This window comes from Podarcis pityusensis (genome assembly GCF_964106645.2).
Source record: "Podarcis pityusensis genome assembly, chromosome: 5".
Classification (NCBI taxonomy): Eukaryota; Metazoa; Chordata; class Lepidosauria; order Squamata; family Lacertidae; genus Podarcis; species Podarcis pityusensis.
Window position 1 is genome coordinate 41550702 of NC_138032.1, and position 21785 is coordinate 41572486.

Here is a 21785-nt window from a genome sequence, read left to right on the forward strand (position 1 = left end):
AAAGGTCAAAGAGGTATTGCCCAATATCCTCTCTGGATGGGCGGGAGACAGAACGGACGTTAGCCAATGGAAGCGAGCGTGAGTCGCAGCCTACCAATGGACATTGGCTCAGGGCGGCGCGAAAACCGTCCGCGGCCAATGAGTGACATCCATGGGCGGGGCGGACAGAGCGGGAGCCGCAGGACCGAGTGTGCAGCCCGCAACGGACTCGACGGCGGTGCCATGGAGCTCGGGGCGGGCGGCGCGGCAGGGCCCGGGCAGCGCGGTGGGGCAGAGCCGGGCCGCCAGCTCCTCCTGCTGCTGGGCGGGGGCGACGGTGGAGGGGCGGGTTGGGCGTGGCCCGCGGGGGGTGGCGGGGCGGGAGGGACTGGCACGGACACGGAGGCCGGCCCGGAGCCGGACTACGAGGCCCTCCCGCGGGGCTCCGCCGCCTCCACCCACATGCTCGCAGGGGCTGTGGCGGGGGTGCTGGAGCACAGCCTCATGTACCCGGTGGACTGTGTCAAGGTGAGCACGGGCGCCGAGCTGCTCTCGCGCCTCCGGGAGCAGGGCGGGTGCTGGCGGGGGGCGGGGAGCTGAGACGAGACGAGGGAGTTCCTGGGCAGGACCTGAGAGCGGTTAACCGGCACACGATCTTCATTAGTGTTGCACTTTAATCCGCATCACCGGACGGTCCGACACGATCCAAATTTAGCAAAAAGGAAAAAAACCCCAGAGTTGACAGGCGAAGGAGGTGTCCCCCGATGAATGCGATGGAGCTAACGACTTCGGGGAGGGATGGATCAAACACGTTCTCGGCTCTTTTGCTGGCTAATGGCAGAAGTGCCAACGAACGATCACTTGACAGGAGAGTTATGTCTTGCCGCCACTAGTTGACAAGAAGCAAGATCGGTTTCCTTGATCACGTTTCAGGCCTTCACTTTTGCCGCCAAAGCGACCGACCTGGTTCCAGAAATATTTGGTCTCAGTCATGGGGTTGGGAGGAAGGGGTAAGGTGGTGGGGGGGGGGGTTGTACACACGGGAGAATCCTGGCAGACGGGAAGCTTCCCCCCCCCCCATCTGCAGACACCTGCAAAGGCTGCCTGCCAGCGGTCATTTGTGTGCAGCCATCAAATGCAGATGAATGGCTCTGAAAGGAAGGAGTGTCCTGGGTTGGGAGAGCTGGGTGTGGAGCGCTTACTAGGCTAAGTCCCTTGGCATATCTAACCTGCTCCCCTCCCTGCGCTGGCAGACAAGGATGCAGAGCCTGCAACCGGAACCTGCTGCTCGCTACCGGAATGTGCTGGAGGCCCTGTGGCGGATCGTGCGGACTGAAGGGATCTGGCGACCCATGCGTGGATTGAACATCACAGCCACAGGGGCAGGCCCTGCTCATGCCTTGTATTTCGCCTGCTACGAAAAGTTGAAAAAGACACTTACCGACATTATCCATGCTGGGGGCAATAGTCATGTGGCCAACGGTATTGTCCCTTCTTGACTCCTTGCCCCACCCTGAGGGTCCCTATGTTCCCAGCTAGGACTGTTAGTGAAATGAAGAACTGGATGCCTGGTTCTTTCTTACTGCTCTTATATTGCTAACTTCTGAATCCTGTTTACTATTGACATTCTTCCCTGATGCTGTGTTCTGCTTCACTCCAAGCATTATCTAACCATGATCATTAGGAATGTAGGATTTGCCATTGACTTTTGAAAGGAATTTGTGAATGAGAAGGGATTGTGGGAATATGGGGCAGATAGCTGCAGTTTCCACCAGAGCAGACAGAAACTTTTTTTTATTGTGAAGATAGTTTGAAATATGATAGAAGAATGGGTGTGTTGCTGTTTGTATTTCATTTTGACTTTATATAGTGCTCTTCCTTTGAAGCAGCTGTCCCAGATGTGTCCATGTTTGTATCTGCTCTTACATTTGTCCTTTTAGCATCCTCATTTTTGAGTGGGGAGAACCCCAAGCTTGCTGTAACGTGTTGTAGAGTCTGGTCTGCTTACATTTACTTTTTCACACTAGCATGCTTCTGAGGCTCCTTCATCTCCGATAGTCTGGACAGATAATAGGAAGACCCAATTAGCTGGAGATCCTAGAATTTTGGAACTAACTCGTCTCACTCTGAAGCTTGTTGGATGTGTTAGCAGGACGACGGCAGAATCCTAAATAGCTGCAAGAATCCTAAATAGCTGCAAGACAGTCTTGGCTCTTCTCTGCTCTAGGAATTAAAGATGATAAATAATTTACAGTGCAATCCTAACCATGTTTACTCAGAAGTAAGTCCTATTTAATTCAGTGGACTTACTCCCAGGTAAGTGGAGTTAGGATTGCAGTCTTAGTCTTCTGATTCCCCCCCCCCCAATCCTTCAATGTGGGTCGAGATTAATATGATAAATATTGCCTGCACTGGAGCCTTGAATATTTCTGATATTCCCTTTCTGAAAACTGATGCTAATTTCTCAGTTGACTTTCATTCTGTCTTGGGGAGGGGGGTGTCCCTATTTGCTCGCATACACTCCTCCGGTGGCACATTCTGAGAGCTCCTTAGGTCTTCTTCCCACTTTTCACATGTAATAGTCCTTGTTTTGCAGGCGCAGCAGGCTGTGTGGCAACATTGCTTCATGATGCAGCCATGAACCCAGCAGAAGGTAATGTTGCTTCCCAGCAGTCCTGCAACTTTCATGCAGCTTGTGCTGCTCCCTTCTTGTCACCAGGGGGTGCTTTCATGTTGCTTGTGATACAGTTCAGACATGCAGCCTTACCTGCTACAAGGGTTCTTTGGATGCAGCGGGTGGGTGGTGGACAAGACTTTGGCTGAAGCAAAGAATGTATTTGTGTGTCTGCCCTTGCTCTTGGTGTTGATAAATGACATAAAAACAATATTGCAACTTGTCTTTCATATTTGTGTTCCCTACATTGCGTAGGCAAAATCAGATCACATTTCAGTAACCCCCGTTTTTTACTTGGTGTCTCACAATTCCAGAATTGGGGCATTACTGTTTTTTCATGAGTTGTAGAGTTCTGCAGGATTTGCTGGGTGGGTAGATAGATCACACTGAGGCAAGTTTAAGGGATGCAGGGGCCCCTGAATCTATTCAAGTGTTTACATAGAATGCACACTGATCAGATCATTGCACTTACTTATTTATTTTTTCTTTGCTCCTCCCTGCCCTTCTCTCGTCTCCATGGCTGGGCTGCTGCTGTCATCTTGTGATCAGTGGTAAAGCAGAGAATGCAGATGTACAACTCTCCATACCAGCGAGCAACAGACTGTGTACGTGCTGTATGGTGCAATGAAGGGGCAGGAGCTTTCTACCGAAGCTACACCACTCAGCTGACTATGAACATCCCCTTCCAGGCCATCCACTTCATGGCATATGAATCTTTGCAGGAACACCTCAATCCTCACAGACAGTACAACCCTAGTTCCCATATGGTGGCAGGGGCCTGTGCAGGGGCCATTGCTGCTGCTGCCACCACCCCATTGGACGTTTGCAAGACACTGCTGAATACCCAGGAGGCCCTGGCACTGAATACCAACATCAGTGGGCACATTACAGGCATGGCTCATGCATTCAGGACGGTGTACCGCGTGGGTGGGCTGACTGCCTATTTTCGAGGGGTACAAGCACGTGTCATTTACCAGATGCCCTCCACAGCCATTGCCTGGTCTGTGTATGAGTTCTTCAAATACATCCTTACCAAGCGAAAGGAGGAGCGATTGGCTGGGAAGTGAAATGTGACTCCACCTGCTGGATTGGCTGGTGCCAGACTCAGATGACAAGCAAGCCTTTGGAATAACGATGCCGCCTCTTGCCTGCTGCTGCATTTTGCACAGCCCATCATCCTTCTCCCAAATGGATAGTACACAATGAGCAGCAGCTTGGCCTGCCCTTTTCTAGCCTGTCACCTAACAAGCATCTCCCTTGCCCAAAAAGTTGTATTCCCTTAAAAGAGGTGGAGACTACCATGAGCTACCGTGAGCACATTGGAACTTGGGGTGATGACGTGCATACCCTGAACGGGTTGCTGTTACGACTACGTGGTGATGGAGGCAGGGGAAGTGTTAGCTGAGCTGTTGTCTAGTAGCACACACACAAACCTCATGCTCTCTGGGAAGGCTTTGATTGTTGTGGCCCTTGGCACCTCCAATAAAGTCTGCTTTATTGTCACAGCCCTTGTTTGCTCTTATTCTCCTTACCTCTTGTTCTCTTTTTAACAGCTCTATAGGGCTTTGTTACAGGTAAGTTGGACCAACCTATAGCAGGGTGGTCTAAATTGTTTCCTCTTGTGATAGGTGGGAGAGTAGAAGTGAGATTAGTATCATATAATGCCGCATCTTGTATGACTAATATTGATCCATGAAGAACCAGCTTTCTATTGTCATTAAACAGTATTTGGAGAGCATTTATGTTCCTACAGGATACCAGCGCCAGGCAACTGACAGCTTTAGGTGATTCTTGTTCCTCCCATACATATTTCAGCGGTATTCATACCTACTAACATAGCTCAAACACACATTCTTATAGTAGCAGGGGAAAAGATGCAGTGTCTGCCTCAGTCAGGTGTTCTTTCAACTGGCTTGCAGTGTCCTCCAGTAATATATATACTGTGGTGGAAAATACACAGGTGCATGTGTGCACATATGTAAAAAAAAAAATAGTTCATGTTCCTATTATCCTCTATCACAACAGAGTAGCAATATGAAAGATCAGAGCCAGGCTGTAGTTTGAGAACAGGCGGACAGGTGATATTGGGGAACACCATTTATCCATCTGCAGTTATAAAGCATGCATTCTCTGCTTGCCTTGTCCTATGATGCTGGCCCCTCCGTGTTGCAGGAACTCCAAAAGTACTCACTTAGGTTCCAGGTAACTTTTAACTTGGAATGGCCAACAAAGATGACTGTGTTAATGGGCTTCATCTTACTTCTTAGGGGGGAAGTGTGACAATCTTTCCTCCTACTCTTGATCCCAAGATTTGGAATGTGTCATTTAGGAAGAGGAAGAATACACAAATGAGGTGAATATAAACCTCTGACTGAGCCAGTGTCTTACTGAACAGCCTGTCTGCTTCCTAAGTGTGCCCTTTGCATTTTGCAGCAAGGAAAGTGAAACCTCAAAACAATACATCTGTCTTCAGTGGCTTATGATGGATATAGCCAAATTTTAGATTTCCTAATGCATACTTTCTGTTGCATTAGGATTATGTGAGGGATGGAGAGAGAACTGATGTTTTAGAGCTTTGAAGTTGAACCAAAAGGGCAAATAGATCTTATGTTCAAAATGCCTGTTAATACATGGGTTTGCTAGCTGTGCGTCTTGCTGACTTGATCTGTCTTGGAAGGGTAGACTTTGACAGGAAATTCTTGTCTTCCTGGGAAAGAAAAGTTGACAAGGCGGCTCACCTGTTGCGGCAATGCAGAGGAGAGCCTGGTGCTCCCTGACTGGCATTTCCCCTCAATCTTTGAGGTGGTGTAAACATTAATTTTGAGAAAATTTTCTCTGTGGCCCAGTTCACATGTAATTCAAACCATGAATAAACAAGAATGCATAAGCATGCCAGGTACAGGTGGGAAATCCTGCTGCCACACTCCTGAAACTAAGCCATGGTTTGGCTTAGTGTTCTATCCAAGCCTGGCCTTGTGGCTTGTCTTCTGCAAGCAAACCACAATTGGTAAGCCAAGAACAACCCCTAGTTGCAGCTTGTGCATTGTCAGGAGCAAGACAAACCACGAACCTCAGTATGGACATAATGCTAAGTCAAGCCATGGCTTAGATCTGGGTAGCAGGGCAACAGGATAAACACAGAGTACCTGCACACTAGTGGAATTCCTGGCATGTGGCTTTTGCTAATTCTTTCAGGAAAACTATGGATGTGGCTTGGAACTTGTACATAACTTCCAAGTTATCAATCCCTCTTCCTACAGTAGTGACTTAACAGGCGTAAACAGAGGAGCCAACTCTCTCCCCTCACCCCCAGTTAATGGGCATTGTCATTCAAATGGTGTGTGTGCACCATGTCATGTGATCGATTATGGGGGTGGCTTACATGCCCCCCTAGTATTTTATTCAAGTTGGCACCCCTGGGCAGAAGTTGGGCTGGCAATGGGAGTTTCCTTCCCCCCCCCCTTTTCCTGGGACTAAGGTAAATGGTGGGGAGGACTGTACCTGTTTAATTACTGACAGGCTGCTGCAAAAGACAGAAGAGCAGTGCCAGTTAAAAGCTCCAGGTTCAGTCTTCAACATCTCTAGATAGGTTTGAGGATGTCCCCCACCCAAAACTCCAGAGAGCAGCTGCAAGTCAGAGCAGTTCAAGACAGACAACATCTGGAGTGCAAAGCCGGTATGATGTGTTCTGAGGATGACAGCGAGGCCCAGAGGGCTGCATTTGCCCCCTGGGCCTGAGATTCCCTACCCTGCCTTGAAGCAGGAGAATCAACTAGGCAAAAGAAATGAGATGAATAGGATCTGTTATCTGGATCATATCCTATTATAATTAGTGCAGCCTTATTTCCCTTCCATTCTATTCTAGGTTTATGTATTATTAATAAATACAGTAGTAAACTTTTGTCTCACTTTCTGATTTTCTTCAGGGATAAACCTTCCTTCCCTCTGTCCGCTTCCTCAAAATTTTATGTCCCCACACCAGGCTATGTTGGCTTGAGGCTGATGGGAGTTGAGAGTCGTGTCCAACAACGTAAACCTTAACCTGATCTTTTATTCCACTTCCTTCCCTCCCACCCCCCTTTTTATGAAGATTACCCACTCTGGGATCCCAAAGCTAATTCTCCCCTGGTCTCCTCGCTGGCCCAAATAGGACTAATTTAGCCAGCTAGCCCTGGTGGTCATCTAATGTTTATTGGATGGATTTCCCCCTAAATTGATTTTGAATTTTGAATTTATTGTTATTCACGTTTTGTACTGTATTTTATGCTGTTTCGTTGCATCAATTAAGTGTTTTAAATTTTGTTGTTAGTCACCCTGAGCCCGGTTTTCTGAACCGGGAAGGGCGGGGTATAAATAAAATTTTATTTATTTATTTAACAACGTCTTTAGGGAGTAGAATCATAGAATCATAGAGTAGCATTGGAAGGGATCCCGAGTGTCATCTAGTCCAACGCCCTGCAATGCAAGAATCTCACCCACAACTGTTTCTGGGTTGGCTGGAACCACCAACTTCTGGTTAATAGCCAGATGCACTGATCAATTGCATCAAAGAGGTTTAAAATCTGGTCAAAGGGTTGTGTGTGATTTGCCAACTGCCTCACAGCACACTCAGACTGTGATTCAGGCTTATGGGAGTGGCAACTGCCTCTTTTTCCATCACCCCAACTTCCTCAGGATCGCCAAGACCTAAAAAAAGGAGGCAAAACGACTCCTATAGTGATCCCACTACCAACTGAGTGATAAACAGATCCCCTAAAAGCTTTCCCTCTGGTGGGCAGCAAATGCAATCTCTTTTTACCCATTGGACTTTTTACCTCAGGATCCCTTCCAACTCTGTGATTATATGGCTCCCCCCGCCCCGCCCAGCCCCCTCATTCCTTCGGTTAATATTGTGGGCAGTATTAAGCAAACTGCTGGTACGGTATCCGGGAGGTCTATTTGGGCGCGCCCCCTCGTGGTTTCTTCCTTGTTCACCAAAATTACTGTACTTTTTTCATTCTGTCTCCCATGCCAACTAATTCAGCGGCGGGCGGCTGGTGGTGCCCATCTGCAACAGGCAGGGAAGAAAGCAGGAAGCCCAGACAGTTGGCAGAACAAAAAAAACTGTAGTTTTGTTCTCATCAGGCAGTGCTACGCTCTGGACCGGTTGCAAGTGTGGAGGCAGCGCCCCACTGACCCTTAATGGAGCCGCCTCCTCTGGCTAACCTGACACCTTCGGCGCTAGGCTCTTGTTCCAGACCATTTTAACCCCCAAGGGCTCACCTCTGGAGGCTGCCGTTCGTTCGCGGTCCCCGCCGGGGCTACAGTCCGCAGGGTCTCTTGCGGGGCAAGGCGCCCCAGCTCGCGCAGGTTCGAAGCAGCTCCCCTTTGCGCAGCAGTTGCGTCCGGCTATTCTAAGCAGTAAGAAATCTCTTCGCGGCCATTCATGTGCATAGGAGCCAACTCCTAGGGGCCGAGGGGGTATTCGCCCCCCCCCCCAAAATACTTGAGGAGGCTCCCTCCCCCAATGGATGGGCATTGCCATTCAAATGTGTGCCTGCACCACATCATGTGATCGGTTATGCGGGGCGGGGCTTACTCTCCCCCCAATATTTTATTCAATTTAGCACCCCTGTTCACGTGGGAAAAGACAACCCTGCTTTGAAGCAAGGAATGGGCGGACACACACTCCCCACGTGCCTTGCCCGTCCCAGTGAGCAGGGTCCCCAGCACAGGCAGACTGAGAGGGGAGGTCCTCGGCGGTGCCTTTGGCGAAGGCTATCTATCCCGCAGCAAGGGAGATAAAGGTGACTCGAGGGCATCCCGGAGGGGCGGGGCCAAAGCACAACTTACGGCGAGGCGTCTTTCAAGCATGTGCAGAGTACCTTTTCCCAACCACTAAATAACCCGGGCACATTTCTTCGCGTCAGGCCTGAGTCACACAGCAGCGCTTTTCCTTTCCTGGGGAGGGGGGGATATGCACTCTCTGTCTGCTTCTGCCCCGCTTCCCCACCTTCCTCGACCCCGACTCAGGGCGGGGGCGGATCCGACATTGAACTGCGCCTCCTAATCCCCCGCTCGCCCCCCGGGATAAAAAAGGGGAACAAAACCGCAGCTCCCCCGCCCTCCCGGGCGCCGCGGGGGAGGCAGCGCGGGCCGTCAATCTCGCCCTTTGTCCGGGGCCCCCCTCGGCCCGCCTTTTGTCCCCCAATCCAATAAGCGCCGCTTCTCGGCCCCTTCCAGGCGCTTCCTTTCAGAGCCGGCCCGGCCGCCACAATGGGCCTCTCCGCGCCGCGCGCTGCCCCATTCAGCCCCTTGGCACCCTCTCCTCGCCCGGGACAAGGGGATTACAGCGGCCGGCTGGCCACCTATTAAAGGCCCGAGGGAAGGAGGCACCTCCGGCCGCGGGCAGGTACCCGTCTCGCGGCGCCTCCACAGCGGCATCCAAATGATAGGAGAGCCGAGGCCACAGGGAGGCGGAGGGGGGACTTTGGGCGGCCCTTCCAACGCCCGTCGACGGGCTAACGGGCCTACCTTCTCCCTTCAGGAACCGGGAGCCTGCGGGCTACGGAGGTTGCAGGACTCCAACTCCCATCGTGCTCGGAGTTGTAGTCCCGCCGCGTCTGGAGAGCCACACGCTCCGCAGCCCTCGCGGCCTTCGAGCTACTTGAAGCAGCTCCGGGTCCTGACAGGGCGGGTTTCCTTTGGGCTTGCCTGCCCTCCGGAGGAACTGACTCCGGATTAAGCTAGACCGGATTACACCCCCCACTTTTCGTGCCTCCAGGTTGCTGGAGGCGGCATGAATCTACCTCGGCTGGTGGGTTAGGGGGAATAACTGTCCCACAGTTAGAAACTGCATGGATCTGAGGTGGACTCTGTTGCACCGCAGGGGGAAACGGGTGCCGTCGAAGGAAGAGAGGAGGAAGGAGGGAGAAGCTTCAGAGACAGGCGTCTGTGATGGCAAAGCGGCTCTGTGGCTTCGACTTTTCCTGCAACACTTGCGCATTTTAGGTGCGCAGCGTGGTTTGTTGGTTTGTTTAAAACTTGCGCAACAGGAGAGGAGCTCTGCCTGGAAGGGACGCTTATGCCAGAGGAGGAACCCGGACCTCGCACACGCGCTCGCTCGCTCGACGGTCTTTCCCGCCCCGCCAGCGCAAAGCCTGCGATGGATATTGCACCTGGTTTATTGGATCCTTTAACTTCCTTGCAGCGGTGGCTACATCGATACACTTTTAAGATACAACAACAAAAAGGGGTGGCTCGCGGCGGCCTCCACCCCGGCTTTGGCTTTGTACAAGCGAAGCTGCTTTCCGGCAGAGCCTGGCCTCCCCCCGTTCCCGTCCCTGCTCGGCCTTGGCGCGGAGTCTCCCGCCGCGCCCCTTTCCCCAGGAGAGCTTTGGCTGCGGGCAGCTCCGCCGGGAGTGAGGGAAGAGAGTCCAAGCGGGAAGAGTGTCCAGCAGAGCCAGTGCCGCCGCGTGGCGATCGAGGCCGTTTAGCACCGTGGACTGCAGCACGGCTGGCTGTCGGCTGGCAAGGTGCTGAGGGTGGAGCCGCGCCCTGTGCTAGCGCAGCGCACCTTCTTGCGTGGTCGGGTCTCCCCGTCGTGAGGAAGCGCCGCTTCTCCGGCTGCCCGCCTGCCTCGCCGGGCCCAACCAGCGACCGGGGCTGGGCTCGTGGCTCTGAACCGCGCTCGCTGCTCGATCTCTCCGTCGGCCGGGGCTACCAAGCTCGGATGCCCTGACTACAGGAAGGCCCCGCGGGACCCTGGTGCAGGGGTTGCGCGCCGCCCGCGAAGCCGCCCATGTTCATGTAGGGCCCCGCAGGCGGCGGCACCGACGGGCCCCCGCTGTTGGCCGCCGGGTAGCTGCAGCCGTAGCCGGCCCCATAAGCAGCCGCGGGGGAACCGCCGTAGGCGTAGTTGGGGAAGCCATTATAAGGATAGGCGGCGGCGGCGGCGGCGGCGTTGTAGGGCGCGCTGTAGGCCTGCGAGCCGCCCAGGCAGGGCTTGCCGTCCCTCACCAGCACGGGCACGGCCACCCTGCGCGGCGGAGGCGGAGGCTGCTGCGACGGCGGAGGCATCCCCGCCGTCGGGCCGCCCAAGTCCAGGGCCTTGTCCTGCCGCTGCCGCTTGCACTTGTAGCGTCGGTTCTGGAACCAGATCTTCACCTGCGTGGACGTGAGCTTGAGGCTGCTGGCCAGCAACTCGCGCTCGGGGGCCGACAGGTAGCGCTGCTGCTGGAAGCGCCGCTCCAGCTCGAAGACCTGCGCTTGCGAGAAGAGCACCCGAGGCTTCCTCCGGCCGCGCGCCTTGGGCCGCTCCGACGACTCCTCCGTGGGCTCCTTCCCTGCAGAAGACGGGGAACAACAGAGAGAGATGCTCCAGTCAAGAACCGGGGAGCTGCAGGCTGCGGGACCGGTACAACACATTGACACCCCCCCCCCTTATCACCTTGCAGAAGCCTCTCATTTACGCATTTATCAAGCCAGATGAATACATTATTTAAAGGGAGAGGAGAGCACACGCTGCGCGGCACCTGGAAGGGCCGACATCTGTTTTCGTTTTCTTTTTTAATGCACCGAATGCCAGGTCGCAACATAATTCCGTCGGTGTCTTACAGGGCACTCCTAGGCAGGTTAACCCAGAAGTAAGTCCCGCTCTATTCAATGGGGCTTACGCCCAGGTTAAGGCTGCGTATCACCGCAGCCTTAAAGGGCATAAAGACACAGCTGCAACAACAACCCCAAAACTCTTCTCCCGCAAAATAAGCTTGCAGCAGAAAAGCGCGCCTGTAGTTCTATAGGCGGAGCAAATTAGAAACACGGTTTGCAAAGTATTAGTAATAGTATTAATATTAATATTATTATATAGAAAGTTGAGTCTTCCGCAATGGAATATGGCCGCTGCTTCCCGGCCTTGCAAACGAAGGAGCCAGCGCCGCCTGGCATTCTGCAGGAGCTCAGCCAACTCGAGAAAAACTTGAGGGAGCGAAGTGTGTGTGTTTTCCCCCTGTGCCACCAGGACTGCTTACGGCAGCCGGAAGGAAGCAAGGACTTGGGAAATGGATTTATGCCCACTTAGGAAGCAGACGGCAGTCTTTATGCCCCCCAAGATCCCGCAGTGCGAACACGATCTCCTTCCTTGCAGGGAGGGAGGGAGGCCAGGCCAGGCCAGGCCCGGCCCGTTACTGACTTTGCTTGCCGCGCCTCGGACAAAACCTTGGCGCGAAGGACCCTCAACTAGATCCCCTCGCGCTTTGACCGTCCCTCGACCCACTCCGCTCCACCTCACCCCGGGTGCTCCCCTAGAGGGGCCTTGGAGCCAGTGGCACCATCATTCCACCAAGGCGGCTCTCCTTGCCGCCAGACCACCAAGGCTGCGAGGCTGGGCCTCAGAGCGGTTCCTCGCCTCTGTTTTAGGAGGTGGATGGCTCGGCGTGGCCAAACGCGTCGTCCCCTTTCTGCCTAAGTCTCCGGCTGAACCGAGCACGCTTACTCTCAAGTAAGGGGCATTGGGATGCACTCCGAGGCAAACTTCCATTGGGGAAGCGGGACTAACTGAGCTCTTACATCCGAGTCGAACAGGGCTGCAGTGTGACCACCCAATCCGGTGCATTTTACCCAACGGCAAGTCCCGTTGTGTTCAAGGAGGCTTACGCTCAGAGATCTGTAGAGCGGAAGCGGACAGCAGCCTAAGCACGTTTACTCGGAAGTAAGTCCTTCAAAGTTCCAATGGACTTATCCTCTTACTCTTTGTGAGTTAGAGCCACAAATATTTTGCAGCGGAGGGAAGAGGCGTCCGCCTAAGCGACTTGGGTTTGGAGGTGCCCAAGCAGTTCTGAGCAGCGCTGAACCGTTGCCGACGTGCTCCTAGAGACGCGAATGTCGCGTGTCCCACTTTCAGCATCTCATCTGGCTGGAGACACGGTGGTTCCAAGCCACGCACGCGCAACCAAGCTGCGATCCAGAAGGGGAAACTTTTGGAATTAGTTATCGTGGCAATGTGAAAGATTGGGAATCGCTCCGCGTTCCGAGAGGGACTTGGGCGCCCGCCTGGCCCTACGATGCCCCAATAAAGCCTCCCTTTTGGGGTCCCGGTCCCGCTCTCGCTGGTACTCACCGGCTCCGGAATCCAGCGCCGGTTCTCCCTCTCCCGCCAGCGCCTTGGGCTCGCAGGTGCCCCGCAGCACCGCCTGCACGTAGCTCCCTGGAGAAAGCCCCCCATCCGCGACGCTCTTCCCCGTCGCCGCCATGGAGCTGAGGAAGGGCAGCTTCTCGTCGTCTTCGTCGTCGTCCTCCCCGTCGGAGAAGCTGCGGCACCCCAGCAGGCAGGAGGCGGCGGCGACGGGGAAGGGCGGCTCGAGGGAGCCCCCGAGACTCTGCTGCTCCAGTTTCAGAATATCCTTGACCGAGAAGGGGGTGGAGGTGGCGGGGCTGGGGAGCATCATTGGGAGGGGGGGACGGGTGCGTGGGAAAGAGGGAAGCGAGCCGGCTTGGGTGCAGGAGCGCCGCGCCCTGCCAGCCAAGCCCGGCTAAGGGGCGTCCATGCGAAGGGAAGGCTGCCGCTCCGCCTTTGCAGTCGCAGCCTCTGCGCCGACCAGCTGCAGCCTCTGGACTCGGAGCCGCCTCTGCGGCCAGGGCGGGCGCGTCACGGCGAGGAGGGGCCGGGCTGGGGCGCGGGCTGCGCCCCCATTGGAAGGCGGGGGAGCCTTGAGCCGGCCCCCTAAGTGACACACACACAGAGAGACCCTGCCGGAAAGAGAAATCTGCAGGCTGGGCTGCACAGGGAGGCTACGCGGGGCGCCCACGCCGTCGGGTCACACAGGTTGGCGCACAGCCGTCGGGGCGAGAGAAGGCGGAGAAAAATCCGCGCCACGGGGGAGTCCGAACCGAGGTAGCCCACAACCCCTCCCCATGGCTAGACAACCCCCCCCCCTCCGCCTTTCCCTGGACAACAGCGCTGCCGCTGCTTTCCCTTTCTGTGGTTCCGGATCTACCTCCATCTCGTCCCTTGGGGACTTACCACTCGCGGTTTTTCTTTTTTTTTAAACTTCGGAGGAACTGGGGGAAAAAAAGGAACACCCTGGGGAAAGGGCCCAAGAGGAAACTCGCCTTTCTTGGGGCAAATGGGACCAAGGAAACGCGGGAATGTGTGTGTGTGTGCGCGCGCGCGCGGGGGGGGGGTGAGCTGTCCTGTCGCGGGGCGTAGTAAATATAGGGACAGGGCCCCATCTTGGACAGGGTAATCTGTCCAATTTAACATTCAACATCCGCTTGGCAATTGGCCTGTGGAGGGAGCACCAAGTCTCTTCCTGCGGTCACCTGCCCACGAGGAGACGCAGGTCTTTTGCATACCTTTGGCAAGACAAACCCTAGGACGCAGCTGCTTGCCATTACCAATGTGGGCGTAGGACGAGATATGCATGAGTTTAGTAGTAGTAGAAGTACTGTAGTAGTAGTAATAATATGTAGCAATAATAGTAGTAATAGGTAGCAGTAATATCCAGAGGCGAGTATTATTGCAATGTGTGGTTATGGCCACCAACTTAGATGGCTTGTATAACATGGATATAAAACAGCCTGCGAAAGCGGCATCTCAAAGCTAAGCTCGTGATCTTACGTACTGGGATATTATTATTATTATTATTATTATTATTATTATTATTATTATTATTTCTTGCTCCTATTATGTGTCTGTGGTTAGTTAAAAGGGCTCTTGAGTTTCGTTTTTTCCTCCTGCATCTTAATTTTCTTTATTTCTTCTTCTTATAGTGGCTCCCCGGGGACACTCGCGAGGAAAAGGTGTGCGTTTTTGTTGGGCTCCGGCGAGCGCTTCGGTCTGTCTTCCAGGGAACCCAAAAGAAGCTCTTCCGGGGAGCTCTCTTAAAATAAAAGCGATCGAAAGGGTTTCGTGATTAGTGTCAATGACCGTTTCTGAAATTCGTGCGAAGCTCCTTCACTGTCCCTAAGCGCCGGTCCCTCCGTCCTCTCTGGGGAATAGTAACAGGGGTGGCACAGGGCAGCTTAGGGAGGCTCTGCCGGAGAGCCCGGTAAGGGGGGGGGGTTGTTCCCAGGCTCTGTTCTCCCCCCACAAACAAACATAAGAAGCCAGCAAGTCCCTGCTCCTGGTTTCTTGGGGGGACGGACTGCAGAGCACTGTAAGTAGTGCGGTAACCCAGTGGAAGTTCCCTTTCCACTCAAGAACAGATTGAAGAAGGCTTTTATCTTTTATTAGGGGGCTCTTGGGCAAGGGGTTTCCCCTCGAGGCTGGCCTCGGCTCGGATAAGCTACGAGGTTTCAATCCGAGAGAGTTAATGTTCCCATTGAAACCAACGGATTTTAATGTGCCCTCTTGTTATCAGGCGGTGGTCGCTTAGTCAATGCAACCATCGATGTAGCATTTATATTCGGTGTCTGTGCAAAATAAACGGAAGACACTCTTTCTATTGTACGAGGTTTGCGACTGCCTCGGTTTTTGCCAGCCTGTCAAGAAATTTTGTTATGAGGCAAGGAGGCTTCACAGCCCCTCCATTTGCGTGTTTTGCGTGTTTCGATGGAACAATTTTTCAAGGCTAAAAATAAAAATGGAACGTTGACTAAACAATTCCTCTAAAGAGATTTGATGCAAATAAATAACGATAAGCTTGCAGTGCGATTAGTTCACGGTGAAATTAGTTTACTGCAAGGTTGCATGATATTCTATTATTTCTTCATTATAAGCGTTTATTGCAAAACTTGTAGATATTACCATCCGAAAAGGAAAAACTTTAGCATTTACGTGTCCTCGGACTGCAATTCTGCACACACTCGACGGGGAATGTCTTCTAACTGAACTAAATGGCGTTTACTTCTGAGTAGATGAACTAACCAGGAGACACGGGCACAGCAATCTGCACCTACCTTTTATCCGCAACTCATTATTGTGGAAGCCAACGCAATCAACTCTCCAGCCAGATATTTCCTGACAATTTAGATTCGCTGCTTGGGCTGCAGCCCGAAGAATACTTAAAGTTCAGCTGAACAACAGCGCTATTTCCTTTTCAGTAAACAGGCCTAGGATCGGCTGAAAATCTACAGAAGCAGATTGAGTGAGAAAACAGCCTAGTTCACGGGACAAGTTATAAAGCCCTTTTAACTGGTTGCAACAAAAGCAAAAGTACCCCGTGGACCTTAAACACGGGAATACTTTCATTGTGGCCAAAAACCTTCTGGGACTTGGGTCTTCACCACAGAGACGCCGAGACGCCCAAGAAGCGGGTCACCTAAGCCGATAGCGGGGCGTGTGTGTGTATGCAAAAATAAATAAATGCTGTGGTTTTTTTTTTATTAACTACAGGCACACAACAAAAGACTTGGCAATGCAAAACAGCAGCAGATATGTCAAAACAAGCACAGCGAATACATCGTTGGCATGTAGCCTTAGGAGGGAGGCCTGGTCGTCAATGCGGCCCGCGAGCCGGAGGAGGTTAGCCATCTCTGGGCATCAGGACTTGGTCAAATGAATACACTATCCAACCAGCTTGACTGTGCCTGGTGATGAATAGTCATTTGGAGATCGATGGTGTAAAATGATTTTACGCTATCAATTGACACCTCATTCAGAGCATCTAATTAACTTCTGAAGCCAACTGACCACTTCCGAGATGGTCCACAGCGTCAAATTAGCTAATTAATTTCGATTATTGCAGCTTTATGCCGGGATCAACATTTGAAGCGTCGTCGTCAGTATGTGGAGATCCTTGAGGATTTCCACAGCATTTTCGTGGGGATTTAAACGCTCTCCCTGGTTTGAGGACGTTCCCCTTTTTAGTATCTGGATTGTGTCCGTTATTCTCTTGCGCGGAGACTGACCCGTCTGGCTCGAGCCAATAGCAGCGGGGCATTGTTGGCAGACGACAGAAGGCATCGCGTTAGAAGGCGGCGCAGAGCAAGGACCCATGGCGGGCACGGCTAATGTTGTTTGGCCCCCGAAGAGCGTTGCCTCAGTTAATACGGGCTGGCACGCGGCAGTCATCTGTATTCTGGATAGGACTGTGACCCACTTACCACTGCTTCTTGCTTGATCTTCTGGTCTCCCTTTCCCAAAAATCTAAGCTCAACTCCCCGCGACCATCTCTCCCCGCCCCCGCGCCTTTCTCTGCGTTCAGCCTATATATACTTATCCACTTTGTGCATCTAAGGAAGTGGGTTCTGGCCCAAGGAGATTTAGACTTCAATAAATGTGTTAGCCTTTAATCCGGTGCCGCGAGTTTCTTTGTTGTTTCTCTTTCACTGGAGTATATCCATCCAGATAGCATCTCCTGGGGAGACCTAAAATGTGCACTTTATCCTCGCGGTTTGGCCTCTCCTGGTTCCGTCCTCGGCCAAGACTAACCTACTCCAGCCCAGATCCCGCTGGTTCTACTCCCGGCAGCCTTCCTCCTGCTTGCTGAGGGAGGCCGTCTTGCTCAGGGCTGCCTGGTCGTCATTTGCCGGGGTCTGGGGACAGGGTGGAGGAAGGCGTCCAAGCCAAGCAGCCCGCCATGGGATGGGGAAACAAGGTCTGGCCAGTGGGTCTTTCCCAACCGAAGGGACCCCGTTATGGTGGGCTTGTTGTCTCTGACTGCCCCCCCCCCCCACAGTTGGGGGAAAGGTTTCTTGAGCTGATGCTGGAACAGCTGGCTTGTTCAGCTCCGCCGGGCATAACGCAGTGGGAAAGGCCGGCGTCTGGGCAGGAGGATTTGCGCGCTCCAAGGCGTCTGGGCAGAGACTCGCGCGGGGCAGGCCGCGTTCTCCCGACGGGCCCCTTGGGGCTTGCCTACGGGCAGCCTGAAGCAGAAATCCTTCATTGCCTTTGGAGAGCAACGACGGCAACAACAAAATAACCGCCCTGGCCCGGCAAACGTCATTTGTAACCGCGCCGTCGACCGCAGCGAGGAGACGTGCAGAGAAGATATTTTGAAAGTACTCGTAAAATTCATAACGCGTCTTCCTCGCCTGGGAGAATCTGGAGAGGGGGCGGGGGATTATTGGAAGCTTGGGTGGTTTCCGTCGAGGACTGCAGAGAGTAAGCCCAGGCCGCAGAAAGGACAGCACCCTGCTCGGGTGGTTTGGGCTGGAGTTTGCTCAGCTGCGCCCAGCCCTTCTCTCCAAGGCTCGTTGCGCCCCCGGGCCCCCTTTCCTTCTCCTCGGCTTACCCTTCTTCTCGGCACCTCCAGGCTCTTTCCAAACCAAGGCTCGACTGTAACCACTTCCTTCAACTTTGAGAAGAGCTGCTTCTTCTTCTTCTTCCTGGCAAAGTTTCTCTTTCCACAGGCCCGGGGAGCTATCCTGGCGCTTCAGATGGTGTTCTTTGCGCGCTAGGCCCTGTGCTGGGCTCCTCCTGCTGTTTCGTGCAGGCCTGAATAAATGTTTTGAAGGGATAAATGAGCGAGAAACAAGGCGAGCACCTCGGGCTTTTTGCGAAATCTTTCTCACACAAAGCAGATATTGAAAGAATACAGAGCTCTGATCACGCGCGTCTGGTATTTGTTGAACAGGTAAGTCCCTGGTGCACATCTCTCACCTATGCTAGAAACTAACTGGGTGGCTTTTTGCAAGCTGCCCTCTCCCAGCGTCAGTCTCGCATCTGCAAAATGGGGACAATAATATCGAGCCGTCAGTAAGGATCAATGCATGTTAAAGAGCTAGGGAGTAAGAGCCACGGAAGCGTACTTCAATGATAAAGCGCAATCACTTTTATGTAGCAAACATGCGTAGGATCGCGCTTTAAAAGTGCTGTGTAAACGTTGCTGTTATTATTTGCACTGACTTGAACGGCCAACATAATATCTTCCCTTCTGTTTTGCGCCCTGACCCAGATCATACTCGAAGGAAGTCCCAAAGGAAGCCGGTTTACATTAGGACTCATTACCTCGACTCCCTTGTAGGCCCGCTTAGGACGCTAGCGTTAGAAGCTTAATGCTATTTCGAAATTCTGAACATCTTTGGAGAGTCCGATGACATTAACGTTCGCAGTTTGAGTTGCAGGAAAACATATATATGAGATTCTAATAATTATATTTTATTTTTAAATAAAAAGAAACTGAATCCCACCGGCTATCTCTGACCTTCTTGCGCACATCGGTTGCATCTTTTCAAATACGGCTGCTTGACTCACTGGTTTGAATGGCACCAAACTGCGCCACGAGGCTCTCTGTTTTCTTCGCCAGGACTTGGAGAGTTTGTTGTTGGATCCCATCTATGCGCGTCGCCGACTTTCTCCCACCTCGGATCTCAAACCTTTAAACCGTACTACTTTTAAAATTTATTTTCTTCAAAAACAAAACCCTATCATTTTGCCGAACTCTTGAGGCTGGACGGAGAGGGGTGTGAGAGAAGCCACGCTCCCCTTGTCTCCAAGCCTCCCTCTTTGCGCGCCTCCTCGCGCTGGGTGTGGGTCGGGGTTTTTTTTTTGGGGGGGGGGGACACACGGAGGGCGCTGCTCCTAATGGTTATTGTCTCGAGCCCATTAGCTTTTTTTCGCTGCCCGCTCCTGGTTTGAGCGCTGCCTCGTTGTCCCAGCCGCGCTGCGCACTGTTTAGACAAGGGATTAAGGTAATGGATGGAGCCGGAGTCCGCCCAAGCGAGGGGGATGTTGGCTGGAGCCGCGGCCGGAGCAGGAAGCCCTGCCGCCGCAGAAGGGATCCCCCACCCTCGTGGCCTCTAATGGCTCCATCAGCCCCGCAGGCCGGGGAGAAGACCCGGCAGAGCCGACACCTCCGGCTGCTAATGGCCCCGAAACAAACAAGCAAATAAACAAACAACATCCAAGTCCCCCCATTTTAGCGAGCTCGGCGCCTTTGATCAGCTTTGGGAAGCTTCCGCGGGTCTGTAAACGCGGAAGCCAGGAACGCGAGACGAGGCATCTTACTAGGTGGCCTTAGAAAAGCCAGGATTCTTTCGGCCCTCCCTGTCTAACAATCTGGGGAGAACAGCCGATCTTGGAGGGCTGCACAGAGGGTCGCCCCGATTTCTCTCCAGCAGACGGCAAGGTAGATCTTAAGCAGGGTTTCTTGGAAGCCAAAAGTTCCCTTGAAACTGACGGCGTTTTTTCGACTGGTCATATGTTTCCATTATATAATGTATACATATATGTTATATTTCTGTTTAGACGTGCCAACGTGTGTTGAGCAGACTTCTCCCCTAAGAAGAGGCACCCCTTTATTCGTTGACACGCAGGAGGCAGCTGCCTCTTTTAAAATAGCGGTTGCCTCCTGCAGTTTTATGGTAATAATACATTAAAACAAACACGACGTTGACCGATTAATCTGAGGCATCTTTTTAGTTCATCCAAATATTCTCAGGGGATTAATTTGCCGGACTACCGTTGCAGCCCTAGAGGTACTTAATTAAAAATAACTGCTACCCATTCACAAAAATCTTCCGCGAGAATTCGAACTTCCCTCCTAACTGGAAGGGCGGGGAAATTAATTCTGTGCCTGTGCATATGTTATGCTTTCTCGAAAGAAAGTCTCACGGTGTTCGGTGTTGACTCGAGTCTCGCCCTGGGTCAGTATGCATGGGATTGCTGTCTAAGGCGCGCAAACTTGAGTAACGCAGGGTCTGGAAAAGTTGTTCGGGTGACTTAGCCCTGTCAAGTCATCTGAATTCTGAAATGTGCGCCCTTTGGAAGACTGAGCGCCCCCCGCCCACCAATAATCCCGGGACCTCTGCGCCCACAGCCCCACGTATCTAATGCAGCCGCGCGCACCTTCAGAGACCGCACCATCTTCCAGCTCCTTCCCCCTTCCCAATCCAGCTCACGAATCTTATTAGTTTTATTTTTATTATTTTATTGGTTAGTATTTGCGCCACTGGCATTCATTGCAAGCCTCCTTCCGCACATTGTATGGAAAGGCGGAAGTAATTAATAAACTAAGGCATAGAAATGGTCAGAGTGATACAATCCGCGCGATCCAGAAGAGAGAAAAATTAAGCGCTTTCTTATCCTACTGATTCAAAAGCGACAGTTTAAGGAGGTTTTAAAGATTGCCCATTGAAAACAATGATACTTCACCATGCTTAACACCGATTAGATCGGGTCGCTGCTTTATCAGGACCCTTTGACTTTTTATAGCCCGAACCTAAACTCTTTATCTGGGGAGGAACAACTCCTCACTAGGTGTTTGCTTCACATATCTAAGCAGGAATGCTAAAACGTTGCAGTGATTGTATCCCACAGCAAAATGTGATTTCCCATGCAAGCAAATAGGTACGGGTAGATTTGGTGGTTTGGAAGCAACTAGATTCGTATGGGAAAGGGATAACCATCTCTTTCTCCTTCGCTCTCGGACGGTGAGCGTACACGTGTGAATGTTGTTCACGCAAGCTAGAAGGCAAAAGAGAACAATTTTTAAATTAGAGGTATCTGTATTTTCGGGACAGCGGTTGCCTAATGGGCTTTAGCTTCTCGAATTCGCAGCTGGCATTGTCCACCTTGGAAAACCAGAGCAGAGCTGGTTCATTTGGTTAGTTTTTAAAAAGCGAACAGGGCAGCACTTCCTTTGGCGAATTTCGTTTGGCTTAGTCTGCTCTCTCCTCGCATTTAAAAGACTTCCACGTGAGGTCCGAGCAATTGCTAGCGGGCATTCCTGGAGCAGTTAAGGGAGGCGACGCGGATTGAAACACAGGCGTAGCCCCCGGTTTGATACTGGCTTAACTGTTCCCCACTAAAATTCACTCAGCGGGTTGGCAAGACATTGGCCAAAGGGAAGAGTTTTGAATTTCCATTGATTTCATTGGGAAATTAAGCAGATACTTAAAAGCCTTTGCCCCTGAAAGCGGGAACCGACGCGCGTTTACTCAAAAGTAGGTTGTAGACATTCAGTTTATTTATTTATATTTTATATACCGCTTACCATTACAAATAAATCTAGAAGCGGTTTACGAAGGCAGAAATAAAAGCACATTGAAATATTTAAACCGTTCCATTTTTAATAATAATATTAATAACAACAATAACAATAACAGCAACAGCAACAGCAGGCATGAAACAAAACCAACATTAAATAAACCACGGGTATGTGGCTGCGTGGAAAGTAACGGCTAAAACATAATCGTTACATAAGAGAAGGTTACAAAACAAGGACCCTGTTATACCAAGGGAGAATAATCCGGCTATTCAACAACAACAACG

At 52.2% G+C, this 21785-nt stretch overlaps 2 protein-coding genes across 2 annotated transcripts; one reads left to right on the forward strand and one right to left on the reverse strand.

Moving 5' to 3' along the window:
• The first annotated feature begins 81 nt into the window (after positions 1–81).
• Positions 82–4156, forward strand: SLC25A28 (solute carrier family 25 member 28). The gene is made up of 4 exons (XM_081008443.1): positions 82–507; positions 1233–1461; positions 2576–2632; positions 3203–4156. The coding sequence occupies exons 1-4, from the start codon at positions 97–99 to the stop codon at positions 3718–3720; spliced, it is 1215 nt and encodes a 404-aa protein (XP_080864569.1). The 5' UTR covers positions 82–96; the 3' UTR covers positions 3721–4156.
• Positions 4157–9811: 5655 nt separating this feature from the next.
• On the reverse strand, positions 9812–13232 carry NKX2-3 (NK2 homeobox 3). Its single transcript, XM_081007246.1, has 2 exons — positions 12750–13232; positions 9812–10977 (listed from the first exon to the last, which is right to left on the reverse strand). Exons 1-2 carry the CDS (start codon positions 13075–13077, stop codon positions 10352–10354), a joined length of 954 nt encoding a protein of 317 aa, XP_080863372.1. The 5' UTR covers positions 13078–13232; the 3' UTR covers positions 9812–10351.
• Between the last annotated feature and the right edge of the window lie 8553 nt (positions 13233–21785).

Bases quoted from the DNA above. Each gene is read 5' to 3' on its own strand.
- SLC25A28 (XM_081008443.1), top strand. From the start codon at position 97: ATGGACATTGGCTCAGGGCGGCGCGAAAACCGTCCGCGGCCAATGAGT. The intron at 1,462-2,575 runs GTATTGTCCCTT...CTTGTTTTGCAG, and splicing joins CAATAGTCATGTGGCCAACG to GCGCAGCAGGCTGTGTGGCA. The intron at 2,633-3,202 runs GTAATGTTGCTT...TCTTGTGATCAG, and splicing joins AGCCATGAACCCAGCAGAAG to TGGTAAAGCAGAGAATGCAG.
- NKX2-3 (XM_081007246.1), bottom strand. From the start codon at position 13,077: ATGATGCTCCCCAGCCCCGCCACCTCCACCCCCTTCTCGGTCAAGGAT. The intron at 10,978-12,749 runs GTGAGTACCAGC...CGTCTTCTGCAG, and splicing joins GGCGCTGGATTCCGGAGCCG to GGAAGGAGCCCACGGAGGAG.